Source organism: Parus major, chromosome 6 (genome assembly GCF_001522545.3).
Source record: "Parus major isolate Abel chromosome 6, Parus_major1.1, whole genome shotgun sequence".
In the NCBI taxonomy this organism is placed as follows: Eukaryota; Metazoa; Chordata; class Aves; order Passeriformes; family Paridae; genus Parus; species Parus major.
Window position 1 is genome coordinate 3246881 of NC_031775.1, and position 16048 is coordinate 3262928.

At 44.7% G+C, this 16048-nt stretch overlaps 1 protein-coding gene across 5 annotated transcripts in view; it reads right to left on the reverse strand.

Annotated features, from left to right (window-relative positions):
- The window catches only part of PCDH15 (protocadherin related 15), a 538462-nt gene that overhangs the window by 199446 nt on the left and 322968 nt on the right, over window positions 1-16048 (reverse strand). For all 5 annotated transcript variants that reach the window (XM_033515678.1, XM_033515674.1, XM_033515677.1 and 2 more), the window contains one exon: window positions 1238-1398. In XM_033515678.1, the coding sequence (XP_033371569.1) occupies window positions 1238-1398 (161 nt within the window). The remainder of the gene's footprint in view (window positions 1-1237; window positions 1399-16048) is intronic.

Consider the following 16048-nt stretch of genomic DNA (forward strand, 5'->3'; position numbering starts at 1 on the left):
GTTTGAAATTTGCTATTTATCTGATTTTATTTGGAAAACACACTGCCATTCTTGGTAATGTAATCCCAACAGGGATTTTGGTTCCTAACTCCCTGTGGAGGGGTTTGAGGTGGTAAGAACAGACCCCACATTTCTTAGAGTGGTTCTCAAGCCTTGCCTTCCATTCCAGACTCTCATTTTTGTCTCTGACTTAAAATTAAACTTGAGAGGCCAAAGCTGCTCCAGCAGCTGCTGGCTGGCACTTGAAGAAGTGCCAACTCTTTCCCAGAAAGTCTTCTGCCACCATGACCACTCTGCCACACTTTGTGCTTTGCATGGAAAAACGGTTTGTGAATTAAAACAAAATTAAGAACAGCTGAATTCAATTAGTGCCTTTCACCAGCAAATGGAAATGAGGAGAAATTTGCATGCTGTTTTTGGTACTTATGAATTTATCTCAAAACACATGGAGAAGACAAATTAATCAATCAAGCTAATACAAAACAAACTTCCCTGCACTCCAAAGAGAACTCCTGAGTTTTACCGCATTATTGCCATATTTATTAAAGCACTCGGAAGTCAATTTTGCTTTCAGGTTCTGTGGTAAGGCTGCAACACTGTGAAGAAATGTCTCTATTTTTAGAGTGTTTTCTCCTCAATGAAATTAGCCTAGATGAGAATACTCCTATTTATTTTGTGCTTTTCATGTTTCTCTTTATAAAAATCAAACTTATCCTGACAATATTTCCTTAACACCATCAGGAACAAGCACAACAAATATGTTTTAGGCTGCCTTAAAAAAAGAATCTGAACCAGCACATTCTCAGTGGAACATGTCAAGCTTTGTGAGTGAATTGTGTCAGTCACGACTCCTTCACCTCTCACAGCTCATAATTCAGTGTACACAGGAAAAGCAGGCTGCTAATAAATGCCACAGGGCATGGGGTAAGCAGCACTTCTTCCAGTCAGCAAAACAGAATCAAAATTTAATTCAACAAATGAGTCAAGTTTGGTTGGATATAAAGCCCTAACATCAGTTTTTTTGGTCTCTGTTGTTGTGTCTGTCCACAATAGTATTTCTTGCACATACGTTAAAGTTCCTGTGTGCTCCCAAAAAATCCTAAAATAAGGATCAGATGACCTCTGTTCACATCCATCTGGGGACAAGGCAGTTGCAGGAATTATATTCCAGCAGGACTTGTGTGTACAGTTACTTAGAAATGAATGCCTTTGTGGAGAAAACCAATTTTAAACTTACATCTCTGTCCAGCACGCGGCCAGTGCTGTTCAGGTACAAGGTCTGCTTGATGGGGTCCAGGATCACCCAGTAATCCACATTGTCCTTCAGGGAGAGCTCGATGGTGGGGTCAGGCCCTCCTGCTGTCCCTTTGATCAGCATGTTGTCAACCAGGATAGTGCCTGCAACAACATTAAACAGCCCAGGGAGGAATTTATAGGGAATCCACATTTTTATGTATTTTTGCAAGCACTGCGACACTGAAAATGCTGTTTTCTACCTCAGCTTTGTGGTATTTTATGTTTTGAGTGATGTTTAAAGAGTCTGAACCTTATTATCTGTAATGAAAAACTGCCTCTGACACTGCAGCTGTATCAGACAATGCCAGAAGAAGCACTTGCAATGCACAATGATTTAAATTGACAATGAGACCCGTCACATCCAGCTATCTACTTAACAAGATGAGCTTTTTCTTCATTGAGCAATCATCTCCCAATCTCACCTCGAACAAATGAAAGCACAGAAATAACAACCAGACTCAGAATAAATTTTCTGCAGTTAGAGCGACACATCAAGGTGATGATGGGGAGAAAAAAGCACAGTTACATAAAGCTCTCAAGGAAAAAAGAGAGTTTGTACCTGGAGTTGCTCTGCAACAGAAACCGAATTGCAGCACAAGGATATGAAGACTACAGCTATGACACAAAGGTGGCACTGAGAGAAGTAGACAGCTCTCAACGTGCATCTTTTCATGGAATCACAGCATCCCAGAATGGTTTGGGTTGGAAGGGATCCTAAAGATACAAAATTCCACTCTATGCCATGGGAAGGGACACTTTCCACTATCCCAGGCTGCTCCAAGCCCCAAAGTCCAACCTGGCCTTGGACACTTCCAGGGATCCAGGGGCAGCCACAGCTTCTCTGGACACCCTGCGACAGGGTGTCACCACCTTCAAAGTGAAGAATTCCTTCCATATATGTAACCTAAATTTTCCTTCTGTCAGTCTGAACCAATTCCTCATTGTTCTGGCACTCCAGTTCCTGATGATTTGTCCCAATCTAGTTTCCTGTATCCCTTCAGGCCCTGGAAAGAGCTGTGAGGTCTCCACTCCCCCTTCCCTTCTCCAGGCTGAGCAGCCCCAGCTCTCCCAGCCTGGCTCCAGAGGGAAAGTGCTCAAGTCCCCTCAGCATCTTCATGGCCTCCTCTGGACCTGCTCCAAGAGTTCCATGTCCCTCCTATGCAGAACAGTGCGCAGAATTCCAGGTGGGCTCTCACGAGAGACGATTTTGTCCCATCCTGCCAGTTAAGACTTCCTTTTAGCAGTCAGCTCAACGCCCCCACAACGTACACAATCTCTTGTGGAAAATGCTCCCAACTCACTTCCTAAATGTCAAGCATTACAAACCATCCTGAGTCTTGGCCTCCGGTGCCTCCGATTTGTATGCGCAGCATTTATAACCACTGCTCTGATATTTCATTTTTCTGCAAAATTAACACTCCCCAGTTTGTTTCACACCAAAATATTAAAAGGAATTATTTTTGGGGAAGTTCACCAGCAGTTACAAAGAAAATCTGTGAATGTCAGTAGCTGCAGAACTTTTAAATTAGGTTAAAATATTTATCATGTAACCTCCAGTTATTAAGGGCCCAAATAATTTATTCCAAAGGGTAGCATGAAGTTTCTTTACACCTTTACTTTATAACAGTGACTCCGTATAAAAATATTCATCCAAGAGGAATGGCCCCAAGAGGGGCTGATGCTTTTTTGCTATAACAGTAAAATAATCACTGATCTTAACCCCCGCAAGCTGGCTTGCAGTCCTATGGGGGAAAACACCACAGTAAGGTCTTTTCACTCATTTATTTTGAAGCTACTTTTTTCCTTACACAATAGAGATGACAGGAAGAAAATTGCCAAATACTTGGGAATAAAACTGCCAAACTTTGCACTGAAGAATGGTTTCAAGTTCAAGGAGCAACAACTTTTTAGCCACATGAGAAACATCATTTTTACCCAGGTGTTTTATGGCTCTTGGCACAATTTCCTGTTCAATAACATCTGTACAGTTCTACTCTGCTCCAGTAGCTTGCCTGGCACCTTCTGGGGGACAAGCACTGCTTTTAACATAAAGAGGATTTCACCAGGAAAACCCAGCTCATTTCCAACCCTGTGACACTGTCAAGTGTTGATATCTACTCAACAAGTCCTGTCAAATCTATAAAATCCACCACTTGGTGCATTGCCCTAGTTAGTGTGCCTCAATGATGATGCAAAGAAGGGTTTGTAATCCAAACACACTTATAAAAATATCTCAGCAATTTAAAATCTGTGATGATGAATTTCATAATCTGTAGTCAACCACCATGACTTCACTGACCTCACTGCTTTGATTCTGCATCTCGTTGGACTCTGCTCTGCTTCACTCTCAGCTTGGTTTCACAAAGCACTTTTGTTTGCTTTGGTTTGATCCAGGAATTCTTTTCTTCTTAAAAATGGGCTGAATTTTCCTCAGATTTACCTCATGTGGCACCCATATGGTCTCTCTGAGAGACAGCAGTTTGCAAATCAGCCTTTTCATAGCCATCCTTAAAGTCTTATTTTTCTAGTTTATGAAGTCTCTGATATTTCAGAGGCCCTTTCCTTTCCCCCTTAGATATCTATAAATTTTTCCTTACATCCTGCCTAAAATGCCAGGGAGGGAACCTCCTAATGATAAATCTGATGCATCTGCATCACCAGTTTTTCCATAAATGGCAGCACTAAAGCAAACCAGTCTGGAGTTATTTGTAACTCACTGATACATGAGTTCACAGAATATCTGCTTTGCAATTTTTTTTCACACAAGTGAAAACTCAATCACAGAATCACAGGATCACTGAGGCTGGAAAATCCTTCCCAGCCCATGGAGTCCAAGCTGTGTCTGATCCCCACCTTGTCCCCAGCCCAGAGCACTGAGTGCCACATCCAGCCCTTCCCTGGACACCTCCAGGCATGGGGACTCCAAACCTCCCTGGGCAGCCCCTGCCAAGGCCTGAGCTCCCTTGCCATGGAGAAATTCCTCCTGGTGTCCAAGCTGAGCCTCCTCTGGCACAGCTTGAGGCCGTTTCCCCTTGTCCTGTCCCTGTTCCCTGGCAGCAGAGCCCGACCCCCCCTGGCTGTCCCCTCCTTGTCAGGGAGTTGTGCAGAGCCAGAAGGTTGCCCTGAGCCTCCTTTGCTCCAGGCTGAGCCCCTTTCCCAGCTCCCTCAGCTGCTCCTGGGGCTCCAGCCCCTTCCCCAGCTCTGGACAGTGTGTCCCCTGCCCTGGACACGCTCCAGCCCCTCCAGGGCTCTCTGGGCTCTCAGGGCCCAGAACTGGACCCAGCCCTTGAGGTCCCTCAACAGGGCCAGTCCAGGGGATGGGTTCTGCTCTGGGTCTGCCTTTCCATCCTTTGTGCACAAGCCACTGGAAAGGATTAAAGGATACCCAGCACTATCATCAGGGATATTTTTCCTGGCTAATTAAAAAAAAAAAAATACTGATGGGAAATTTTTATTGCTGTCCTGGGGTGACTTTATGATACTGGTATCCCCAATCTCCTGGTTTATGTTATATATTCATTTCTGCACCTTTAAGACTGGCTCTGAGAGCGAAGGGGGCGGAAGAAGAAGTGTGCAGTTTGTGTTGAAAGAAAAGATCACTCCCACACATCCTGCTCCTGGACTGTGGTGTCTGCAGCATGGACAGACAGCGGGACAGAGTTCTCTTTGGCTTTTAGTTAGTTTTAGCTAGCTGAGGCAGAGGAGTTCCCTGGACCTTTTTTCCCCTTTTTCCTGGATCTGTGCAAACCTGCTCTGGACTGAACACCCAGCCAAACCCCGGGAGCTCACGCCTGTGACCCACCGGGGCCTGGGCCTCGGCGCTTTCCAGTGCCGGAGGGACTGATAAGAACCTGAGCGAGCCGAGCTACACCACATGAAAAGGACTTTTCTTCCTAGATTTGCCATCCCGTCAAACAGCGAGAGGTTTTATTGTTTAATATAATTCAATTTCTGTTAAATAAACAGCTTTTTCCACTTCTCTCCAAGGAAATTTTTTTCCCGGACCAGTTGGGGGGAGGGGGTCGTTTGAATTTTGTTTTCCTGGGGGAACTCCCATTTGGAGTTTTTCTCCCAAATTTGCCCTAAACTAGGACAATTGCCCATCACCACAAGCAGATTTTAAGAACAGCTTTCCATCTTCCATGGAGACCACGCAATCTGACTGCTTCTCCGCCTGCCCTGAAGCCTGACTGATGCCTGAGGCATCTTCTGGAACAACCATACAGATTTCCAAGGGATTAGTACAGGATAAACTTCAAGGAATCAAAGTCAAGGAAGCCGTTGGCTAAAAAAGCCAGCCAGAATCCAACAGGCTGGACAAGAGAGGAAAGATGTTTGTGAAAGATGTTGTCAGAGGGAACATAATTTTTCTGAGCTTGTTGCAATTATTCAAAAATGGCTGCAAAACAGAACAACAAAATGAAAAACTATAAAATGTTCTAAGTATTTCAACAATTGCTGCACACCACATTACTTCCCTGAGAGGAATCCAGGAGCTGAAAGCCTTCATTCGGCTGAAATAAAAGGGAAAGTTTTGATTTCAGAGCTCACTATCTGGTGAACATTCAGTGGGAAGGGCATTGGACTCATGTGAAAAACCAAAAAATGTAGGATCTGCTGGTTATGCTCTGCTGAAGACAGGAGCCTGGCAGTGCTCAATGAGGAGTCACTTCCTGAATGATTTTGACATATCCTGGGATTATTTTAGTTGAATGTATTGGCAGAGACCTCTTTTTAAGCGTAAGGAAATTATGACTGTCAGGGAATAAACCTTATTGAATCATGAAGTGGTTTGGGTTGGAAGGGACCAATGTAGTTGGAAAGCCTCCAAACATCATACAAGGCTTTTCTCTGCATTAAGACCTATTTTTGCGACACAGAAATGTACTTATGGTATTGGGCTGTGGCCTGCAAAGTCTTGAGATGTCCAGCAATAGTCTACATTTCAAGTGGAAAAGCAAAATGAATCTAAAGGAGATGACAGAACTGAGGTTCCCCCTCCAAGGGATCATTTTCTATATTTCAGTCTTCAAAAACTTCTCCTACTGGAAATATTTCCTATTTTCCTTAACATTTCCAAACTCCTTTGAATGTGTTCTAACACTGAATGATACAGAAGGGAAACAACCCTCTCTCCAAAACCTGTTTACACTCAATTGCTACTCAAAATCTAAGATCTGTAAAACATAATTTACAAAGGATTGCTTTTAGGATGAAAATATTGCATCCTGGTTCATAATTAAAATAAAAGCATCTATTGCATATGCAAATACATGCCCAAGGTCTACCCAAAGACCCACCTAGCCTGGTGTCCTGGGCGCTCAGGACAGATCCAGATTGGAAATTGAATTCCAGCTCCCTTGTCCACAAGCTCGTTGGCTCCAGAATAACCTTGATCATGCTCTTACTGGCTTTGCAGGTGAGGAAAAAAAAGATGTTTGAGGCTCTTGCAAACCACACAGGCTCTTCTTCAAGAGGTTTTAAAAGCTCACACACTGAGAAGGCAGAGACATTAACCCTGCTCATCAGCCCAGCAGGCTGGTGATAAGGCCTTACAGACCTCTTGTTATAACAAGGTGCAACAGATGACAGAAACTAAATGGATAAAAATTGATCAGTTGGAAGATGCTCAATATTGGTATTGATTGGTCGAGTCCCTTGGCAACCCCACAGGTAAAACAACCCCTCAAATAAAACTTTGAGAAAGGGTTTTTCTTTTGGTTTCTAGTTTAGCCAATGGGACCAGAAACAGATTAATAAGGCTGACATAAGATTGTCCATTTACCTACACAAAAATTGCTGGCTCTTGGTAAAAAACATCCTCAGGTTGGTGCTCTCACCACCAGACACAAAAGTGGCCATGAACAAAACTGGTACTTTATAAAGCACCCCATACACAATGAAAAGGCTCTCAATTAAAAAAAAAAACAAAAACAAAAACAAAAACACAGGCTAAAATCTCTGGGAACATTTGAAGAAGAAAATATGCTTCTTTGTACCAGACAGCAGAGAAGTAATAAAAATGCACATCCCACAGTCAGTGGTGAGATAAAACCTCTCCACGCTGTTCCAGCCTTCCCTTTGTTTCTTGCTTCCCCTCCCAGAAGACTTTGGCAACAGCCACTCTTGAGGGTGATTTAGAATTTTTAGGACATAACAACAACAAGGTTCTGTATAAACAGGCTCAACACAACCACTCTGAGTCAGTCTTTCCAGGGAGGGAGTTTCAGGAATTATGGAAACTTCCTCCAGTGTCACAGCCTTTGGTCAAGAGAGCTTGACCACCCAGAGGGGGCTGGGGCACAGACCAGGCTGCCAGAGCTTCAGAAGCATTTGGACAACACTTTAGGTGGGATTGTTGGGGTGTTCTGGGCAGCGCCAAGTGTGGGACTGGATGATCCTTGTGGGAGTCTTCCAAATCAGGAGATTCCATGAGTCTATAAGCACATCATTACCAGGAAGCTTCCTGTGATTTTTCCCTCTACATAGACAAACTCCTTTTTGAGAAACAAAAAACCAGCATCATCCCTGGATAATCCTAGGGAATGATCACAGGGAATGATCCCAGGAGTCATCCCTGCATTTCATCAAGGTCAGACAATGAGGGAAAATGCTTTCAGAATGACTCAAGTCCAAGTGAAGAAGAAAAATGCTGTTGTGCAGCAAAGCCAGGAACAAACCCAGGTTTGTGTCCTCACCGGAAAGTAATGCAAATGAACACCCAAACTGGCCAGAGACTGGAAAGGGCTCAGGGTTGGTAGCACTGGATTCAGGCATTGGGATAAGATGCAAACATCTAGCTCATGAAAATCCAGGAACAACTATGAAACTCTAAAAAGAGGGGACCTTCAGCACTGGATGTCTTCAAATACCAGCCAAAAACTCCTGAGGAAAACATCTTGTGTCCAGCTGAATGGATGGATGGGTTTTTATTCTATGGTACTGATATTTTGAGACAGAGCAGAAACCTCAGCAAGTTTTACTTCCATCCACATGGAATCATTAAGGTTGGCAAAGACCCCTGAGATCATCAAATCCAACCTTCAACCAATATATTGTGGAACACTGGGGAAGGAAACACTCAAAAGATGAGGGAGAACCAGTACAGGGAAACGTTGGAGCATAACAGAGCTTGGAATAATGAAACTTTACACAATCCTACTTTATGGGATGACATTCCCAAAGCAAGGGATGGTTCCTGTCACAGCACCCAGTTCTACTGCCTCTTTTCACCCCGAGAGTTTTCCCACTTCTGAAACTAAGTTCCTTACACCTTGCCCTGATGAAAACTGGAGTTTATTTTGGTATTTTGGTGAAAAAATATGTATTTAACAAAGTTTGTGAATATTCCTAGGCAGGGCTGAGCTCCTGGGAACACAAATCCTCTAATTATGTACATTGATTATGGAACTTGGTACCTGCAACCAGAATGATTTGCACTTAAAAGGAGCCACGGTCTCAGGGATATCCAAGATTTCTCATTTAAATATATTATCACAAACTCAATCTCAGTTCTATTTCAGACCTGGTTTATTTTATTGAGACTTGTTAATAAATGCTGTATTTGTTCTTTGTCTGCTAAATAGGTCCCAAGCCAAAGCAAATCCAATTTTATTCAGTTTATTTTTGTTCATCTAACTCAAATCTGCTCAACACAAAAGCCCAAGCACTTTCCTTTAAATGTACTTTGGCTAACTTTGGGATTTATTTTCCTAAACTTTTCCTCAAATACGTGGGTTGAATGCACTGAAACCATTGCTTCACTGAGTCCCAATGGGGCAATTTAAACCAGAAATTGCAACCCCCAGAACCTGCAAAATGTACAATGACCAGTCCTTACATGGGACAGAAATTCACACCCAGAGGTCAAAAACAACAGCTCCCAAAAATACTGCTGCTGAAAACAGGGTTGAAATCAGTGCCCACTGCAGAGATTTAGTTTGGAGGCAACTGCAGACTGTGTGATATCACTGGTGTTTGCAGTCCTTCCATTCCCTCCTAAGATCCCTGATGGATAACTTTCTGATAGCACTGTTTTTAAGTCCTTGGGAATACTCCCTGTCAGGTTTGACAAATGTGCAGCAATACAAACTGGTTTTCATCAGACAGAGATCTGCCTCCTTTGGTATGTTAGTGGTTGTTGGGAAGGCAAGGGCAGGCTCTGGGTGCCTACACACCCCAAAAATAGGGAGCAGCCCGAGCTGACACCAGTATTGGTGTCACCTCCAACCACCTCAAATGCCAAATGTGACTCAAAAATCCCTGAGGGTGAGCCCATGGCTTCTGAGCTCTGCAACAAGGTGACCAGGGAAGGGCTACAGGCTTGTAGGGCTCTCCTGCTAAATGGAAGAACCTGCAAATCCCCAAAACTCAGTGTAGGGAGAAAGTTCGAGCAATGAAGGTTCTTGGTTCTTTTCCTACAGATAAGCCCAGGATCTTGGAAGAGGGTTGTATGACCAAGGGCCTTTGGTGCCTCTTCCTTGATGGTCCTCTATGCACAAGATCCCCATGAATTGGAGACCCTGATTGCTCCAGTTCATTCACATTTTCCTGTGGGCACCATATTTCCATTCCCATTCAACAGAAAATGGACAAATACTTAATTTTCATTCTGATTCTAGAAAAATTACATCTTTTGAAATCCAGTTTTATGCCACTTAGGAGATGCCAAGCTTTGCTGGGTTTGCGTCTCAGAAGAGAAGTCCATCTTTCAGAATTAACCTTAAATCCATCCCTGGGACTGAGGAATGGGAGGGATTCATATCTCAATACAAGATTGATAATGAGGAGGCAGGAAATGTGAGTGGGGCATGGCCTTGGCCAGGGAAATTCTGATGGAAATTTTTATCCAGATGAATCACACTTCCTTCTCACCCTACGTATCCAGGTGACTGCCTTTGGAGGTCCTGGGCACAGTTTGGGGCTGTGTCAGGTCTCAAATAAATACTTAAAACTGGTTTTGTAAATCCTGTTTTCTTGCCAGTTCCTTGAGCCACTTCCCAAGCCAATCAACAACAATGAGGTTTATTTGCTCTCTGTTTAGATAAGTCCGATTTACACTTTAAACACACAAGGACTCTTAAATAATTAATCAGATTGAGCAGATTTTTGGGAGCACTGTGATCAGCAGTGGTTTCTAAAGGTGTGAATTAAATGACTTGAATGTTTTCACCTTAATTTGGAGCCATCCTGGGGTCTGTTTGCAAACCATTCGGAGAGGAGCAGCAGGAGCCTGCACTGCTGTGCTCTAACCCTGAATTATTAAAATTAGCAGAGCTTGTCTAAACATTGCTCATGGTTGTGCATAATTGTTTTTAATATTTCCTTGACATCTTCTGTGCACTACATGCAGCTTTTTCTTATAAAAGAGGCAAAAGAAGGACAATTTACTGATGTTTTTTTCCATCATCTTTATCTGCTCACACTGGTTTTCCTGCAGGAAAGTATCCCTGGAGAAAAAAAAGAAGAGCATTGCCAGCAGGCCTGGATTTTCTTGGTGCACCCCAAAGGCAGAGCCACTAAAACTTATTTTCCAAACTTGTGCCCTAGTGTGTTTAGTCTGAGGTTGGATCCAATCTCCCAGTTGTTTCCAGATGTTGGAAAGGTGCTGACACTGTAACCTGAGGCTCTGGAAAAGGGAATGAAAAAGGGAATGCGGGGGAAATGTAGAGATGGACCCCCAGTGAACACAGAATCCTGGAATCACAGAATGGCCTGGACTGAAAGAGAACATATTTAAAGTTCTTCTTCTATTACTCATTCCACTATCCCGGGCTGCTCCAAGCCTCGTCCAACTTGGCCATGGACACTTCCAGGGATCCAGGGGCAGTCACAACTTCTCTGGGCACCCTGTGCCAGGGCCTGCCCACCCTCACAGGGAACAATTCCTTCCCAATATCCCATCTATCCCTTCCCTCTGGCAGCAGGATTCCATTCCCTCTCTTTCTTGCACTCCAGCCTCTTGGAAAGAGTCTCTCTCCATGTTTTTTGTTGGCTTCTTCAGGCCCTGGAAGGCCACAATTCAGTCACCCCAAAGCTTCTCCTCTCCAGGCTGAACAACCCCAGCCATCCCAGCCTTTCCTCCCAGCAGAGCTGCTCCATCCCTCTGATCATCCTGGTGCCACCCTGGATTCATCAAACAAAAATATTATTCCAGGCAAAAATTTCTATCTTCAACTAAATTTAGATAAAAGCCTTGTTAAGCAATAATTCAACCTTATAATATTCCTGCTGTGAGATCCCTCCTATTTTTGCCCAGAGGCAAAGGAATCCTTGAGGTGAGGAGTGGAGCACTACAGAGGAAGTACATGCTGGATTTTATAACAGATTGAGGAACATGCACAATTTCTTATCTATTTCACCTTCTATGAGAACAGCGAAACATCTTCATTCATGGGAGAGAAAATCCTTTCTTTTCCTGAGAATTGCTTTATCACAGAACTAAAAAGTGTAAAAAAGGCCTTTGTTATCCACAGAATTCTACAGAACCCTTTGTAACCTACAACTGTGCATCAGCCTCTGGTCACACTGCTGCCAAGGAGTCAGAATTCCAAACAACTGACAAGAGAGTGGCTGAGTGAGGATCATACCAGATTTGGGAGCAGAATCCCAGATTAGGAGATTTTGGGAGCAAGCAGAGTGATGGATTACAGAGGCCAGAGCTGATACAAACAACAGTCTGACATACTTCCATCCTATTTTTCCCCATTCCACTAAAACACACAAGGTGGGGCAGATTTATTGTCAAGAGTGCAGCTCCTGGCTGTGTTTGAAGGTATCCCAATAGAAACAAAGGAAAATCAGGAATACTTGGCACTACATCTGTCCTCAAAGAATTTTATTTTCCACTTTGAAAGGCTTTTTCTAAGCAGTCCTTAGCAATCAAGCACTGCCTTCTTCTCCACACTTTCCTATCTCTGGAGGTATTCAAGGACAGATTGGAACAACCTGATCTAGTGGAAGGTGGCACTGCCCACTTCAGGCGGTGGAACAAGGATGAGTTCTTTAATGTCCCTTCCAACCCAAACCACTCCACGATTATGTGATTCCTCCTAACTCAAATCCCAAGTCCCTAATGCCACTAAAGTGCTACCATCAAAAACCAATTTTAAGCAGCAGTTTTGTAGTTATCAGGGGAAAAAGCAAACCTGTAAAAGCCACGTTGTTCTCCAGAGCCAGTCAATTATTTCACACTTCCCTGACCTGGCTGTTAGGGAAGCAGCAAGGACATAACCAGTTTCAAAGTGTTACCTGAGGATCACGTTTTTAAACTTGTCATCTGACTTGCAAACTATGATTGATTTAATTTCCCCCTTCAGCCAGACCTGCTCCTTTTCCACAGGGAAATCACCCTCACCAAAAGCTCTTTGAACAGTTCTCAGCATAAAGAAAAAGTTGAAGGAACTGAAACCAAACATTTGGAGGAGGTTGCTAAGAACTCACAGTGTTTCACTTCACCTTCACCTTAAAAAATAAAATCTGAATTAGAAAGAATATTAGATGTGATTAACTAAATTTGTGCTGTTCTATTGCCCTGTGGAAATGAAAATGGACATGGAAGTGAGTGGCAGTCTCTTTGCCCAGGTAACAAGGGTGAAAGGAAATGGCCTCAGGTTGAACCAGGGGAAGTTTAGATCAGATATAAGGGAAAATTCCTACACAGAAAGGGTTCTCAAGCATTGGAATGGGCTGCCCAGGGAAGTGATGAATTCACCGTTCTGGGAAGCATTCAAAAAATTTGAGGACCTGGGTTAATGGTGAACATGGTGGTGCTGGACTGATGTCTCAATCACTGAAAAAAACAGCTTCTCTGGGCACTCTGTGGCCTCACCACCCTCCCAGAGAACAATTCCTTCCCAATATCCCATCTATCCCTGCCCTCTGGCACTGGGAAGCCATTCCCTGTGTCCTGGAACTTGGGACTTTCTCCCAAGTCCCTCTCCAGCTCTCTTGGAGGGGGAAGTACATTTAATATGGCTTTTCACAGAAAACCTACAAAAGAAGAGACAAGAAATAGAGAATTAACAATTCTTGGAAGTAGAACTAATCTGAGAGTCACACAGAAAACTGGGAGTAATTGGCAACTATTATGCCTCCTAAATGTTTTGTTCTGCATCTAATTGACTTATAATCTTTCATGGGGAGAGCCCACAGCCTCTCTGGCCAATGTGTTCAGGGCTGGGCACTGCCCAGGGAAGAAGTTGTGCCTCCTGGCCAGGGGGAATTGCTGCCATCAGGCCCTGCCCGTGGCTCTGGTGCCATTGCTGGGCCCCCGGAGCAGAGGCTGGGCCCTGCTGGGAGCCCTCCCTGCAGCCAGGGCCAGCCAGGCCTGAGGGCCCCTCTCAGCTGGGGCTCCTCTCCAGGCTGAGCAGCCCCAGCTCCCTCAGCCTTTCCTGGGCACCGAGATGCTCCAGGCCCTTCCTCAGCTGCGCAGCCTCCGCTGGCCCCGCTCCAGGAGCTCCCTGGCCCTGCTGTGCTGAGGAGCCAGAGCTGGACACAGCACTCCAGAGCTGCCTCCAGGGCTGCCCACAGGGGCAGGCTCATCTTCTGTACCACGAAAACAAAAGCAACTATGTTTTTTGATAAATTTCTTAAACATACCACCATCCAAAACAAGACCTTCCAATAGAAGACCTAAAGAATGTCAGGAACTGAATGAAGCTTTCAGATGCTCTCTCAAGCCCAAGGCTTTTATCTTTACACTGAGCAATTTCATTAAGACACTGTAAACAGCAAATTATTTGTGCAGTTGATTCTTTCTCTCAGCATTTCCCGGGCTGTGTCGTTCCTGAACACATCCTGTACTCCCTTCCTTGGTTTCGACAGGAATAGTAAACAGCAGTATAAGCAGATTTCAGAGCAAATTGAAAATAGGAGCATGGAGCCTAACGATATTAAATGAAAAACCCTGTCAAGTTTAGCAACAGATCATTTGCATCTCCTTTATTTTGTTGTACGAGTTCCCCGTTTGCATAGAAAAAACTAAAATACATGTCAAGTTGCTTTGTAAGTGCCTGGTATCTAACAAGGATGAAAATAAGTATCTCAAATGCTAATGAAGCATTGTGTTTATTTGCCAAGCAAATTACTGAAAGCCAAATTACTCTGACAACAGCAAAAGGGAGGAAGAGGCAGGAAGATCTGCCCTGCTTTCCAGACTCCAGGACACTTTTGGTCCTTGCCTAAATAACAGCTTGGGAGGGGCCACCACCCAGGTTTGGGTGTTAGTACTGGTTTTAGAGGATTAAAGAGAACAGTTGCCTGTCTCAAGCACTGGTAAATCCATGTGATAAGGACAGAAGAGAGTAACAGGATGGAGTTAACTCCAGGCCTGGTGAAGGTGAGATCCGGTTGGCACATACTGGGAAATCCATCCCCAGAAAAGTTCCCACTGTGGCAAAGTGTGTAGAGAAGCAACTGTCACACACATCACCCAAAGCTCACCCCAGGTTAGGGACAGATGGCAGCTGCCACCACCAGCAACCACCAATCCCCCCAGAACATTCCTCTGTGGATACCTGGAACATGAAACACAGAGAAACCCCACAGCAGGAGCTTGAGATAAGACCAAGGTGAAACAATCGTCTGGGTGTTATCCCAGGCTTGAGAGGAGGTTAACAAAGCTGGGGAGAAGGGATTGCTGAGAATGAACATGAAAAAGGCAGAATTTATGAGACACAAGGAAAGCCAATGCAGCAGCTCTGCCTGGGGGGAAAAGGGAATTCTAGCAGGGAATTGTGACCACCAATCCCAGAAATCACCAATCCAAAAGAAAAGAAAGTCTGAGCTGGCACTAATTAGCATTAGAAACAAGTGTAAGAGACCTGTGATGCCCATGAGCATTACTTCACAAAAAAACTGGTAGCCCGTGGCTTGGACAGGAGAACTCTTTGCTGGTTAAGAACTGGCCGGATGGCCAGGCCCAGAGAGTGCTGGTGAACGGTGCTGCATCCAGCTGGCAGCCAGTCACCAGTGGTGTCCCTCAGGGGTCTGTGCTGGGGCCAGTCCTGATCAGTATTTTTATTGATGACATGGATGAGGGTATTGAGTCCTTCATTAGTAAATTTGCAGACAACACTAAGCTGGGAGCATGTGTCGGTCTGTTGGAAGGGAGGATGGCTCTGCAGAGAGACCTGGAATGGTTGGATGGATGGGCAGAGTCCAATGGGATGAAATTTAACAAGTCCAAGTGCCAAGTCCTCCTTTTGGCCACAGTAACTCCTTGCAGTGCTATAGGCTGGGGGTGGTGTGGCTGGACAGTGCAGAAAGGGACCTGGGGGTGCTGTTTGACAGCCGGCTGAACATGAGCCAGCAGTGTGCCCTGGTGGCCAAGAAGGCCAATGGTACCTGGCCTGGATCAGGAATGGTGCAGCCAGCAGGAGCAGGGAGGTCATTCTTCCCCTGTACTCAGCACTGGTGAGGCCACAGCTGGAGTGCTGTGTCCAGTCCTGGCCCCTCAGTTTGGGAAAGATGTTGAGATGCTTGAGCATGTCCAGAGGAGGCAATGAGGCTGGTGAGGGGCTTGGAACACAAGTCCTATGAGGAATGGCTGAGGGAGCTGGGGTTGTTTAGCCTGGAGAAAAGGAGACTCAGAGGTGACCTCATCACTCTCTACAACTCCCTGAAAGGAGGTTGCAGTCAGGTGGGGGTCGGTCTCTTTCTCCAGGCAGAAACCAACAGACTGAGAGGACACAGCCTTAAGCTGTGCCAAGGGTTGGATATTAGGAAAAGGTTTTTCACAGAAAGAGTGATA